This window comes from Arvicanthis niloticus, chromosome 8, assembly GCF_011762505.2.
Source record: "Arvicanthis niloticus isolate mArvNil1 chromosome 8, mArvNil1.pat.X, whole genome shotgun sequence".
Taxonomy (NCBI): Eukaryota; Metazoa; Chordata; class Mammalia; order Rodentia; family Muridae; genus Arvicanthis; species Arvicanthis niloticus.
The window spans coordinates 37225514-37239501 of record NC_047665.1 but is presented as its reverse complement, the minus strand read 5'-3'; the positions used below and the strand labels follow the sequence as shown (position 1 = coordinate 37239501).

At 44.2% G+C, this 13988-nt stretch overlaps 1 protein-coding gene across 7 annotated transcripts in view; it reads left to right on the top strand.

The window, feature by feature from the left end:
• Nucleotides 1–13988, top strand: part of Ripor2 (RHO family interacting cell polarization regulator 2) — a 219954-nt gene that overhangs the window by 183898 nt on the left and 22068 nt on the right. For 5 of the 7 annotated variants that reach the window (XM_076939230.1, XM_076939227.1, XM_076939231.1 and 2 more), the window contains 4 exons: nucleotides 3324–3992; nucleotides 7924–8108; nucleotides 11715–11883; nucleotides 13784–13919. In XM_076939230.1, the coding sequence (XP_076795345.1) occupies nucleotides 3324–3992; nucleotides 7924–8108; nucleotides 11715–11883; nucleotides 13784–13919 (1159 nt within the window). Of the gene's footprint in view, nucleotides 1–3323; nucleotides 3993–6638; nucleotides 7836–7923; nucleotides 8109–11714; nucleotides 11884–13783; nucleotides 13920–13988 lie in introns of those variants that run through there. The other 2 variants (XM_076939232.1, XM_076939233.1) reach the window with 1 other exon arrangement.

The following is a 13988-nucleotide window of genomic DNA, read 5'->3' as shown; positions in this document are numbered from 1 at the left end:
ATCACCAGGTGTTAGCAGTCAAGAAACAGATGAACGCTGGTGCTCAACTTATGTGCTCCTTTTATTCCATCTGAGGCCCTGTCCTGTGGAATGCTGCCACCCACCTTCAGGGTGGGTCTTCTCACCTCAATTAAACCTCTCGGCCAGCGCCCTCATAGGCATACATTGCCACGGTGATTCTGATTTTCTCCAGTTGACAATGAAGATCAGCCATCATGGGAGGATCCGTAGAAGCTGAACAGCGTAGTTTAAGCAAGATGAGAAAACCCTGGATCACTTCCTACAGTATTTGGGAAAACAGGAAGGTCCTCAGGGTAGCCGTTCCCATCTGTTCAAAGCCCACTGCACCCTTTTCTCCCTGTCCACTCCACCTTTGCTGTGTGTTCCATGGCTCTGCGAATGTCCCATGTTCTTTTCAGAACTCATATGCCTCTTCCTCCTGTCCTCTGCCTCACCAATCTCTACGGCTGGGTTCTAGAACCATCTTTTTACTTGCTAGGACCTTGACCTCATGACATACTTCCAAACATCTTTTGTGAACCAAGGTAAAAAATCAATCTAGTCAGGGGCTAAAAAGGGAATTTTATGCCTTTGTCCATGAAGATTATGATACCTGAAGACCAATGTGCAAGGTGTCGTGAGACTGTGACTGTTTGTAGTTTAAGCTTCAGAGGGGTTAAGTCTCTCTGGTTGATGCCATAGAAGCCAAACTGTTTTGAGAGAAAGGAGGTAAGCAATCTTGGGAAGCAAGTGGAATTGTTTTGCAGTTACACAGGGCAGTGAATTTTCTCCCAAACAGTGTGGGTAGTTTGTAAGGTCATCAAGTAGCCGGGTAGATATGCATACCCGCTCTGTTGGAAAGTTTGGCTGTATGCAAATCTCCCTGCTACTTTTAGGGCCCTTAGGCCATACTAGTCTACCATAAGTTCCTGTGAGCAGGGCATCTGAACTTAGAACAGCTCTGTATTTGCCATTTAAATAAGTGCAAATAGACCCCAGCCACCGGCCCTCTGATGCAGCCAGCAGCTCCAGCCCTGATACAGCCAAGAGGAAGTTCAGGCGAGGTTGCACAGATTCAGGGTCTGTGCAGCCTTCAGTAAAAAGCCTAAGGGGTTTTCAGAGATGGCCCAGCAGTTAGAACTCTGATCCTTCAACCATCAGTTCCCCAAACTTTTCCTTTTATCTTTACTGGGGGTGTAAGAGTATAACAAAATGTGAAAGTTGAGGGAGGAACTCAGACCAGAGCGGAAGAGAAAGTGCCCAGGAGCCTGCTGCCTCCCAGGGCTCAGAGGAAGGCAGCCTCTGTCCTTCAGCTTCCTTCCGTTCACTTGCTGTAATTGTTCACTGGGGTCATTTCTACCATGGTTCTGAAAACTCTTGATGCTTACATAAAATCAAAACAGACATTAGCTTAACACTTACCACATATCTTTGAGTGTCTACAGGAAATTGATGCCGGGACCCAATCAGATACCCAAATCCCCAGAAACTCACGCCCCTTACATCAAATGACACAATGATCCTCTGTATACCCCACATCTCCCGGTCTTCAAATCATCTTCTTATGAGCTAATTACGAGTCCAAATACAGTGTAACTGATGGGGAAATAGTTATTCTGCCATAGTGGATAATGGCAAGGAAAAAAAACTGTACATGTGTCAAGTATTTTCCATCTGTGGTTGCAATGTTTAGAATCGATGGATACAGAGGAATGGCTGTTCTTCAAAAGCCCAACATGGAGGACCAATGAGGTGGCTCAGTGGGTAAAAGTGCTTCCAGCAGAAGCCTGACAACCTTAGATCAATCATTGGTGTCCCTTAACCTCCACATGGATAGCTTAGCATGCGTGTACACACACACACACACACACACACACACATACACATGCGCGAGCAGCACTTATCATGCAAGCATGAGGGACAGAGTTTGGATATGCAGAACTCACAGAAAGCTGGGTATGGTGGTGCACATGTTTGTAATCCCAGTGTTTCTGTAGTGAGATGGAGGGGCAGAGACAGGAGAATTATGAGAAGCTCACACACCAGCTATTCTTCCATGTAGAGACCGTATCTCAAACAAAGTAGAAGATGGAGACCAGCACCCAGGGTTGTCTTCTGACCTCCACACCCACATTCATCTTCATCCATATATACACAAACAAAATACAATAAATAAAAATTTAAAATTTCAACCTAGACTATATGAAGAAAAAAAAAAACAATTTCTAAGAGGCTAATTTCAAATACCCTTGTCTACAGGCAACATACTTATGAACACAACACGAAACTATAAATTTAGTTAAGACATCATCAGATTTTTCCATTTTTTGCAATTTTACAGACTTGGCTGTGGAGTTCTTGACATGAATTTTGTAAAGTTTGTAGATGACAATGATATACCATGGTGTCTAAAGTCTGGACACACCAGCCTGAGGAAAGACGGTGCAAATGTGCTCACTTCGAAATTGCTCTGCTCATGACAACAAGCCAGTTGTCTTAATTATCTGGAAATCTCTTCCTGTGTAAGCGTCAAACCCAGGGTTCACACATGCTGGGCAGACTGTCTACCCATTGAGCTATCATCCCAGCTCAGTTGCCTGATTGTCTCTCTTCAGAGTTTCCTGAAGCACAAAGGCAACCTGAGGCAGGACTTGCTTCACAGAGAACTGTATTTCCAGAGATTCTAAGACACCACCCCCTTCCCTTCCTCCCCTCCTCCTCCCCCAGGCCTTGCCTTTTATGAGACAGATGTCCCACCCATCAGTGTCTTTCTTTTATTTCTACAGAAGCTGAACAAATGGATTTCAAAAGTTCAAATTTTGTCAGTAGATATTTTTCAAAAGATAATTGTTAAGAACTGAAGCAGAACAAATATCTCAGGCTTGGAGCAAAAGAACATGGAATTGCAAAGTCTTTTAAGATACGAGCGCGTGCACGTCTGTGCGCATACAAACTCACACACACACACACACACACACACACACACACACACACACACACACAAAATAATGATAAGGAAAAAGATGGGTAGTGTTATCCATAATGATGGCTGCCAAGTACTGTGAGATCCTGGAATTCATAAAAACAAGTAGCGTCCCCACTCACCCTCAAAGTGCATGGGAAAAATGTCAAACCTAAGAATAGCACCGTGACCTTTCACCTAGATCCAACAATGGAAACCTTTTTAATGGCTTGTTTTCCCTTTGCCTGCACACATACACACATCTCAGATAAATTGGTAACATTAAAGAGTTTTCATCTTAATTGCCTCTCCTCTTGTCTGGAGATGAACCATGCCAAATGTATTGTGTCTTTTTCCACAGTCAAATCTGCCAGATGACATCTTTGAGAGTGGAAAGGCAGCAGAGGAGAAAAGGCCACTGTCCCTCAGCTTCAGTGATCTGCAGGATGGAGACTGTGTCTTCACCTCCAGCTCAGCCACCTCTCCCTCCAGTTCACACTCAGCCCATCCAGAGATTACCATCACCCCTGCCGAGCTTACCCACAGCAGCCTGTCCTCACAAAATGAGGGTACTGAGGACAGCAGCTCCGCATCTTCCAGGAATTCCTTGGGTGAGGACCATGAGCCAAAGTCCTACCCGAAGAGTGATATGGTAGAGCCCAGGAAGCCCAGTGTGGCTAAAAGGTCTGGTACTGAGAGCCTGTTTCTGGAGAATAGTGTTGCCGAGGCTCTCCTGCAGGAATCAGATGAGGCCTCTGAGCTCAAGCCTGTGGAGCTGGACACGTTTGAAGGAAACATCACAAAGCAACTAGTGAAGAGGCTCACCTCAGCTGAGGGGCCCATCACTACCGACAAGCTTTTCTTTGAAGGCTCTGTTGGTAGCGAATCTGAGGCTGGCCGGTCTTTTCTCGATGGCAGCCTGGAAGATGCCTTCAGTGGACTCTTCCTCGCATTAGATCCACACAAGGAGCAGTACAAAGAGTTCCAGGACCTGAACCAAGAAGTCACACACTTGGATGATATTCTCAAAGTAAGTACCTTTCTGGAAAAAAAAAAATCTGATTTGGTTTGGAAAAATGCATCCTAAGCCAACATTGTATTTAAGATAACAAATCTTGTCCTGTCACAGGACCAATGTGTACCTGCTACATAAGTGGATGTAATTTTTTTAATTCCAGTTACATCTATCAATTTTTATTTTTCTGATAAGAAATCAGCTTAGCTAAATGGATTAGGATTTGGTTATAAAAAAAAAGATCTAGGAACAGGGAGATGGCTCAGTGGCCTAGTGATCTGGACGGTTAGTCATCTTTAGTGACAGGTTTCTGAGAGGAAGGACCTGGGGGATGAGAGGATAGAGGAGGTAGGTAAAGTTGACGGCAAGAAGTCTTACTTAAGCTATGTCTTATGCCAAGTAAATTTTTAAGAAGTATGATATCTCATATATAATTTTCAGTGAAAAAAAATGGGACAGAGTTAGCAGAAAACTCTAATACAATGAGGCAGAGTCAGCAGGAAGCTAACCAAGCAATGTTGCATGAAGGGAACACAGGACATCTCAAGTGAATCAGAGGCTGCGCACACAGCAGCTGATAACCATAGCACTTTAGTAGGTAAGCACTGGATTCTTAGGAGCTGAAGCTCCAACTCCCCCAGGGCCCAGGCCATTACTAGCCTGGCCAAGTATTTCCTGGTTTTAGACATGGGACTATATTCCCTCTCCACACATCAGGGCCTCAAGGCAAGCCTTTGATCAATGTGGCCCCTACCCTAACAGGGAAGAGTTTACCCTGAAACCAGGAGGACCTGAGTTCAGCCTCCAGAACCCACATAGGAAAACCCAGGCATGGCTTGAAATGCCAGAAATCCCAGAAGCAGGTGGACTCCTGTAATTTGCCAGCCAACCAGCCTGGTCTACTCAGTGAGTTCCATGCCAGACGAAGACCCTGACTCAAAACAAGATGGAATCTCAAAAAGCAGCACTAGAGGGTGACCTCTGCCCTACATATGCACGCGCGTGCGCACCACGTGCATGCGTTTCTTTATGTACACACATATCCCCCACTATCTCCACACACATATGAAGTCTAAATGTGAAATACTGGTGTTTGCTCATCATGGTTTACAAAGATGCTACTAGTTAAGATCTTTCTGTGGACACCAGGAAAACTGGGGAAGGTAGCCCCAAGGTGAGGAGCCATCCTCTCTTCTCATAGTGCCACCAGCTGAGGGTAGTTCCTCATGAATTTAACCTAAATCAGCAAACTGAGACCTCAAAGGAATCAGTAACAATTCACCCTCGCTCATGTACTAGGAGTCAGGGAACCAAAAAATTCCAACAAAGACAGTTTCCTCTATCCCTGGTGGTCAGATAGGGTCCAGGTGTAAAGGCAGGAAGGAGAGTTGAAACACTGTCAAGGAGGGTGTCGTAAGGATGGTGTCATCATGGCTACATCAGAATGCACCCGTTTGTACCTGACATACAGGTAGAAAGTCTTCTTAAATACAGCATGGGGAGACAAGACAATGAGGTCATTGACCTTCGTTTCCCTGCTCTCACTATTTGGTCACTTAGGATTCCTCAAGGACTAAATAAGCTTGAAAATTCCCTGCAGCAAGCTGAGGGCCAGACCATAAGAGGCTCCCTTGTCCCCTTGTAAGATGGTTTTATGTGGCCTTTGCAGTGGCATCAGGAGACACACTCTTAAGACTTTCTAATACCGACCTAGCTCCAGACAAGGTTTGTGTTTGAGCCAATGATTGACACCTCTGACACTCTAGGTCCTCTAGTGTCACTATAGTTCTGTTCCAGAACCTCTGAGAAGCACGAAAGGGCACTTAGAATCTGCTCTCTGTAGAATGCCACCCAAAAATATGCACATAGAGCCCAAGCATGGAGGACACGTAGATGGCACTCCATTGTGCATCTCATTTGCATGGTTGACCTGCTGTCAGTCAAAAAGGTGTTCATCTCAAAGAGCTGAAACACACACTGGACCCTTCTAAAGAAGGTGACCTTGAGGAAAGGCAGTGGTTGGGCTTAATCTTTGTTAAGAGGGGTAAGGGTTCCACAGCCCCCAGTCTAAGGTACTGATTAGTAGCTCAGCTCATCAGGAGACTCTGAGCTCATTATCCATCCATCTTATTAAACCTTGGTGGTCCCAGAATCCTTTTTGGCTCAGCCTGCTCTTGTCCAGTATTCTTCCTATACCACCCTAGAGAAAGCTTCATCCACCTGTCTTCTTGCTGTGACTAGTGTTTGAAGCCATCACTGAGTTGTGTACAAGATCTTGTTACACAGATGGCTGGCTTAAGAAAGGGGACTCAAGGGATGGAGAGATGGCTCATCAGTTAAGAGCGCTAACTACTCCTCCAGAGGTTCTGAGTTCAATTCCCAGCAACCACATGGTGCCTCACAACCATCTCTAATAGGATCGGATACCCTCTTCTGGTGTGTCTGAAGATAACTACAGTGCACTCATATAAATACAATAAATAATATCACTTTTTTTAAAAAAAAAAGAAAACAAAGGAGACTCAAAAGACAAGCCTAATAAACACCAGTTTCCCTTTTCTCCCTCACGATGTTCAACAGCATCATTGGGAGCGTAGGTCTGGGGCAAGTGGCTTCCGCCAGACAAAGCTCTCTCTTTTTCTTCCTCCTTCACATTCCTAGGATGCTAAACATCTTGAGGATCAGAGACTCAATGATGCTGCTTCCCGGATGGAGATCACAGAGGGTGAATGAGACAACCGTGATTTAAAAGACTGAAAGACAATTCCCCATGCTCTTCTGTGCCACCCCAAGTATCTGGGACAGATCCCCTCAAGGCCCTTCCTACCTTGTGCTAAGACTCAGCAAGGGGATCCTCCTAGCCGGACAGAGAACATTTAGTGTGTCTTTTTTGCAAGACTTGTCCTGTTCAACCCACCTCACGTCCTCTTATATGTGACTATGCTTCTCTCTTTCTCCAGGCCAAAGCCACTGGCATAGCAGGCTACAGTGCTTCTGTTTATGTCCTGCAACCTGCTGTAAAAGGACTTTGTCCCCATAATTCCAGGGCCTGCTTAGATGGGGGATGGGATTTGTTCCTTTCAAGGAAGACCTCAGGGGAATCTGGATTATTGTCCTGTCATGCCCAAGTCACTCATTTGCCCCTCGGTGCTCTGAAAAAAAGCATCCTTGAATGGAACATGGTGATGCAGGGCTCCCTGCCTAGGTAGCCCAGGGCAGGTGTATTTGAGCAGTTTCCTTTCCTGTAATTCATTTTTGTCAGTTCTTTACAGGATACTTTAGACAGTGAGCTCCAGACATGGTACTTTGTCACTTGGTAACAGACACTGGTTCTGGTTAGCAGTTAGCAGTGACTCAGTGGCTTTTAAAATTTGTCTGCTGGGTTGGCTTAAAAAAAGAATTTTTTAAAGAATCTCATTCTATTCCCTAGGCTGGCCTTGAATGCATGAGATCAAACAGAGCCCTCAGCTCAGCCTCCCAAGTGCCTGGGGCTGCTACGTGCTATGGTACCCAGCTTGCTCATTCTGTTTGATTTGGTGGTGAGCACTACACCAAAGGAACATGTCACTTCTGCTTCCCAAGACTTTCAGGGTGTAATTTTTTTTAAATTGTTTTAATAGTAATGCAACTTCAAACAAAGATAGATATGCCAATCTGCCAAACCCCCCAGTGATACCCAGTAACTCTCAGTGATACCCAGTTACCAACTTACCTCCAATCCTGTTTCTTCTATCCTTCTTTCTGGATTCTGTTAGAACAATTCACATATGTTGTGCCATTGTTTCTGTGGTTGTACTTCATTGTCTCAAGATGAAGACTTTAAATGCCAACCAAAAATAAAGGCTTGGAAAACTGTAAGAGAGTGTCACGTTTCCCACCGGCGCCATGAGTCCTGCCGGTCCCCCTGGTGTGTTGATGGTCTCCTTGGTACCTTCTGCCTTTGCAGTGCAAGCCGGCTGGCAGCCACAGCAGGTCCTCCAGCCTAAGTCTGACGGTTGAGAGTGCTTTAGAAAGCTTTGATTTCCTCAACACCTCTGACTTTGATGAAGAGGAAGAGGATGGTGATGAAGTCTGCCACGCTGGAGGAGGAGCAGACTCCGTGTTTTCAGATACTGAGACAGAGAAGAGTGGGTAAGTGTGAAGTGTGCTTGTGTTTCCCCTTTGCTACTGGCAGAGGTAGCCTGGTGCACATCTTCAAGATAGCACAATCCCTGATGTCATGTCCAACCACATGTGGCCCACAACAGCCATGAGTGCTGTCCAACACCACATCATAAACTTACTTAAGACACTACAACATGCTTTGTAGTTTTTGTTGCTATCAAGATTGCATGGTTCTTGAGCATGGACTTTGTAGGGGGCGATATTGAGCCAAAAATGTCAAAAGATTGGGCATGCCTGCAGGATAACTTGATATGCAGTTCCTTTTAATGATTAAATACAGCTTCTAATTATCGCTGACCGATTAGAGGTTGTATAGGAAACACAAATCCCTTTTGTTTCTTAGAAACATCCATGTGATTCATGTATATAGGCATGTGTAGTGTGGGTGAAGGGTCTACACTGCAGGTGGCAACGGACTTGGACACCCTGTCCCTGCTGTGTACTTCCTGTGCTTCCAAAGTCCTCAGTTTGCTGAGCTGTGCTTTCCCAGCATCCTCCCCTCTTGCGTTTCAACTCATCTCTGCATGAGACTGGAATCACTGGTGCACATCCCAAAGCCAGGCTTAAGTTTCCCTATAAGGTAAAGATGGAGGCTTGGCAATCCATTTGATCTATGTCCCTCCAAGTAGAAAATGTGTCACCTTCTTCTTAAGATGTCCTCCTGCAGCCAAGCCAGTGTTCTTAAAACCAGGTCCTAGGCCCACTTTGTGATTTCAAGTGAAACAGAAGAAGCTTGACAACCAGTGCCCGCCTTCTAAGACAGAATCCTCTGCCTTTACTTTTGGTACAACAGAAGTGACATATGAAGGTTTTCAAATTACAGCAAACTTGCCTGTCCAACCTTATAGAGCCACCAGTGAAATGCTAGTATTATTGACTGGCTATTATTGTTGTTGCTGAAGGGGGTTCCTTTTCCAAAATAAGACCAAGTTTAAATTATGTATGTGCATACTTGTGCACATGCGTACGTGTGTGTGTGTGTGTGTGTGTGTGTGTGCGCGCGCGCACGTGCGTGTAAACAAAAGCATGGGAACAAAAATTTATTCCTCAAGCAAACAGAATAAAAAAAATGAAGTGTAGAAAATATAATATTTAATGTATAGATCTGCATGCTATATTGAGATTTTTTTGACTTGACTGAATTTGCAAAGTATTTCTTCTTTAAAATTTTTCAATACACTTGTTGGCTTTTGCTGTAAAATATTACTTCTTTTATACATTCTATGTATGGCAGCCTAAGTTGGCTCCCTGGTACCCGAATGTGGAAGGAGAGACCCAACTGGACAGACTTGTCCTCTGACCTCCAGATGCATACCACAGCACGTGCGCCTCTCTCTCACAAACACAAAATGATAAGAAGTCTTTTTTTTTATTTCAGCAGAATTCATGTATAGAAGAGTCATACCAAATAATTCTAAAGTATAAAAATAAGTTCTAGCCAGGCAGTGGTGGCACTTGCCTTTAATCCCAGCACTCAGGAGGCAGAAGCAGACAGATCTCAGTGAGTTCAAAGCCAACCCAGTCTATAGAATGTTTTCCAGGATAGTCAGGGGAACACAGAGAGAACCTGTCTCAAACAAACAAACAAACAAAAAAGTTTCTTTTCCTAAAAATTCTGTTTTTACTATTTTTCTCGAATGGGGAATATTCCACCCTTTTGAATATTAGAACATATTATAAATTATAATGACTACAACATCATATTTTTCATGTAACACTAAATATACATTGAAAAGACAGATACAGTGTGGTAGTTTCATCCCTTCAGTCACAATGGATTATTTCAATGGCATTCAAGAACATCACTTTCGGAACTAGAAAAGCCATTAGCTTTGTGTCCTCTTTCATAGCTGTGTCTGTCACCTGCACTCAGCCCTTCCTCATCTCCTAATACTTAGTCTTCCTTCTTTTCTTTCTGCATGTTATATGTGTCTCATGTGTATATTTGTTTATATCAATATATATATATATACATATATATATTATTGACTAGATTCTGCATATGAAGAAGAACATGTGAGGGTTTTTTTCTTCTTAAGACTGTGAACTTGCTTAATATTATATATTCATTGTCTACATCCATCAATTTTCCTGCAAATTTTGTGATTATGTCTTTCTTTAGAGCTTAAATATGTATATATACTATTTTTATTACCCACTCATCTACTGATGAACAACTAGTTTTGTTCCAGTCCTTTGCTATAACAGGTAAAGCAGCAGAGGTTTGTAGTCCTAACTCTCTTACAGATTTTTCAGCATGGGTGGTAGACAGGTGCATGTGGATATAACCAATTGTAAACAAGCCTCACAGCATCAAAATTCCTATTCTAACTCTTTCATAGGGATATATAGACTTTAAGTGTGGTTGATTTTGTTGGATAATGGTTGTAATTTATAAGAATTCTTATAATAAAATTTATATTCAAAAAGAAAGGAATTCACTGGGTGGTGGAGGCACATGTTGCCATCACTCAAAAGGCAGAGGCAGGCTGATTTCTGTGAGGTCGAGACCAGCCTGGTTTATGGTGCAAGTTCCAGGACAGCCAGAGCTGCACAAGGAAACTCTGTCTTAAAAAATAAATAAAAATAAAAAAGAAAGAAAAAAATTCATTTTTAAAAGAAAATTCTATGTAGCCAGATTATACAATAATCAACTCAAATAAATATAAGGCTTATTTGTAAACTTGAAACCATAAGATATAACAAAATATATATATATATATATATATATATATATATATATATATATATATATCCATTGGAAAAAGAATAAACTGGCCAAAGTACAATCTACCTGTAATCTCAGCACTTAGAAGGTGGTGACAGGAAATCAGGAAGCCAAGGCACCTCAGGGCCATGCCTCAGAAAGAGAAGGGAAGAAAGAAAATTAGATAACATATCAAACTTTGTAATGTGAGTGTCCTTGTTGCTATAACTTCAGACAGTGTGACAGTGGGTTTAAAGAGAACAGGAAAATCAGGACAGAGCTGAGATCTACACAGCCAGACTCCCCTTCTAGTGTCTGCCTGTTCACAGAACTGCCACAGCACGGCAGGCCTCGGCAACTTTTATTCTTCTCTTGTCTTAAAGTGGCAGTTGGTCTAAGGCCATGGAAAGGCCTGCATGATCACTCTTTAATGGGATCACTCATAGAAGTCCACAAACAGGGCTGTCGAATCCCAGTCTGCAGATAAATTTTAAGTTAAAACTAGATCTGCAGACTACAGTGGGTACCAAGCAGAGTATGGTCAGGGCTTACATCCAAAGCTGTCAGAACCCCTATCCACAGAGTGGACAAGTGAAGCCGGTGCAGAATGAGGGCATAGTTCAAGGACTTCTCAGGGAAGCTACTTCACAACGAGCTCATTGTACTCAGAAAGCAAACAGCAGCCTTTGTTTGCATGGTCTTTTGATACTTAAGCAAATTGGCTGAAATAAGTTATTTTAGAACGGCATCTCTGCTTTTGAGAGCAAACCAGGGAAGGACTGGTTTCAGTGGGGACCACGTAAACTTGGCCCGTGGTTTGTGCACAGAAAGAAACAGATCACGTTTCGCCTACCTTCCTGTTTCAGTTACAGGTCAGTTCACCCAGAAGCCAGGGGCCACCTTAGCGAAGCTCTGACTGAAGATACAGGCGTAGGGACCAGTGTGGCAGGAAGCCCGCTCCCACTCACTACAGGGAATGAGAGCCTGGACATCACCATTGTCAAACATCTACAATACTGCACCCAGCTCGTTCAGGTAGGATGTGTGATGTGTGGGTGGTGGGGCACTTCCATGCCAGAAAGGTGTGCACAGTGTGTGCTTCAGCTTTGCCAAGGAAATGAGAGTTCAGAAGTAAGAGAATGTGGCTGGTTTGATTTGAACCAAGTCAAAAACTGGATGGACACATCCACCTTTTCTTAAGCCCGGGTTTTCAATTTTAAGTTAAACCTGCAGACTTTAGTGGGTACCAAGCAGAGTTTAGTCAGGGCTTACATCCAAATCGTCAGGTAGTAAAGGAGAGGAATTCAACAAAGGAAGACGAACGTGCTATCCATAGGCAGAGTTGGAGAACAGGGTTAACTAAATATTGATGGGTTTGTCTAGTTCACTTCCCATCACATGTTGCACTAAGAACAATGTAGTACAGAAGCAGGTCCTGGTTCCCCAAATAGTGAATGAGAAAGTTTCTTTCTATTTCAAACAGGGTCTTATGCAAGCCAGGCTGTTCCTCAAACCCACTGTATAGCTGAGGCTAGTCTTGAACTCTTGAACCTCCTGCTGCTACGTTCCAAGTACTGGGGTTGCAGGCTGGCTTAGACTAGTAATTTTTATGAGCAATGAGAAGGAGCATTCCTCCAAGTTACTCCCTTACCACTTAGCTCTCACACTGGAATACTGTGGGGGTAAATCTTCCTTCTTACTGTCCACTGCGAGCTGTTTTACCACCTGAGGTGTTACAGTCCGGAAGCAACTGCTTTGAAGGCCTTTTGCATCAGGAAAGCTTTCAGCTGTCCGGAACAGGGCGCTTTTCCAGAGGCCTGGATTTAAATGCTTCCTCCTTGCCTGCTGCTTGTCTTCTTGCTGCTGTGATCTGTTCCCAGATTGCTTGAGTGTACATGAAGCAGGAAGGAACACAGAAGCAATTGTAATCACAGCTTTACCGAAATCGGCCTCTCAGGCAGGCTGCAGTAAAAAGAGGAAGGGTGTCCCTATGCCAGCCAAACACCAGGAGGCAGGGAGAGGACAGAGGGAAGGCCAGGGGCTGGGTTTCCCAGGGGCTGGGCAGCATTAGTCAGACATTTATGGGAAATATGGAAGAATATTATTTTCTCCAACAAATAAACAAGCTTTCTGGGCACAGTGGAACACATGTATAATCCCAGCTCTGGGCAGAGAGACATAGGAGGATCCAGAGTTCAAGACAAGCCTGGGCTACATAGCAAGACATTGCCTCAAAGAAAGGAAGCACCTAATGGGGAAACTAAGGCATGGAGGTGCTGTGCTCATGTGCTGTGGGAAATGGGCTGGCTGTCAAAACCCTTGCCTCTGGGCAGACCTGAGCCCTGTTTGCAGAGCTGCTGAGTGTTTAAGCTATAGCCGGAACATCCTCCAGCAGCCTCACACAGGCAGTGTTCCCTGTTGAGCAAACGGAACCAGATGTGGTGCTCATGCCTACAGTCCCAGCACGTTCGAGGCTGAGATAAGAGGATTGCTACACGTCTGAGGCCAGCCTGAGCTACAGAGTCAGATCCTATAGCAAGCAAAGAAAGAAAGGACTTTTGTTTTCTTCTAGCTACTTACTGCTGACAGCCACCTGAGTAAGATTCTTTTAGGCCTATAATTATCTTCTCTGACTTGCGCTAGGCAAACCACCAGCCAGTCTTTGAGAGGTAAACAGCTTTCTTGTGAAACCTACGGGAGGTCTATAATGTTGATCCGCATACAGCCGTCAGGGTGCTGTTCATCCCTAGCAGGGCCATGAGGGACAGTCCGATTCTCCTGTGGAACAGATCTATACTAGAAAAGCAATTTTATGTGTAATTTTATGAGGAAAAAGATGTAGCCTGAAGGAGTGAGAATTACACTTCGGAAAGGGTGCAGAAGGGAAGGTCACTGCCCTCGACATCACTGAAAGGGCTTTTATTTGTCTTGTTAGCAAATCGTCTTCTCTAGCAAAACCCCCTTTGTGGCAAGAAGTCTCTTGGAGAAGCTGTCCAGGCAGGTCCTTGTGATGCAGAAGCTGGCAGCAGTGAGTGATGAGAACCTCGGGAACATCGCCTCTGTGGTAGAAGGTAAGCCCACCACCTGCAGGCCATCCCTGGAACCAAAGCACGCCAGACCATGCATGCTCACTGGAACTC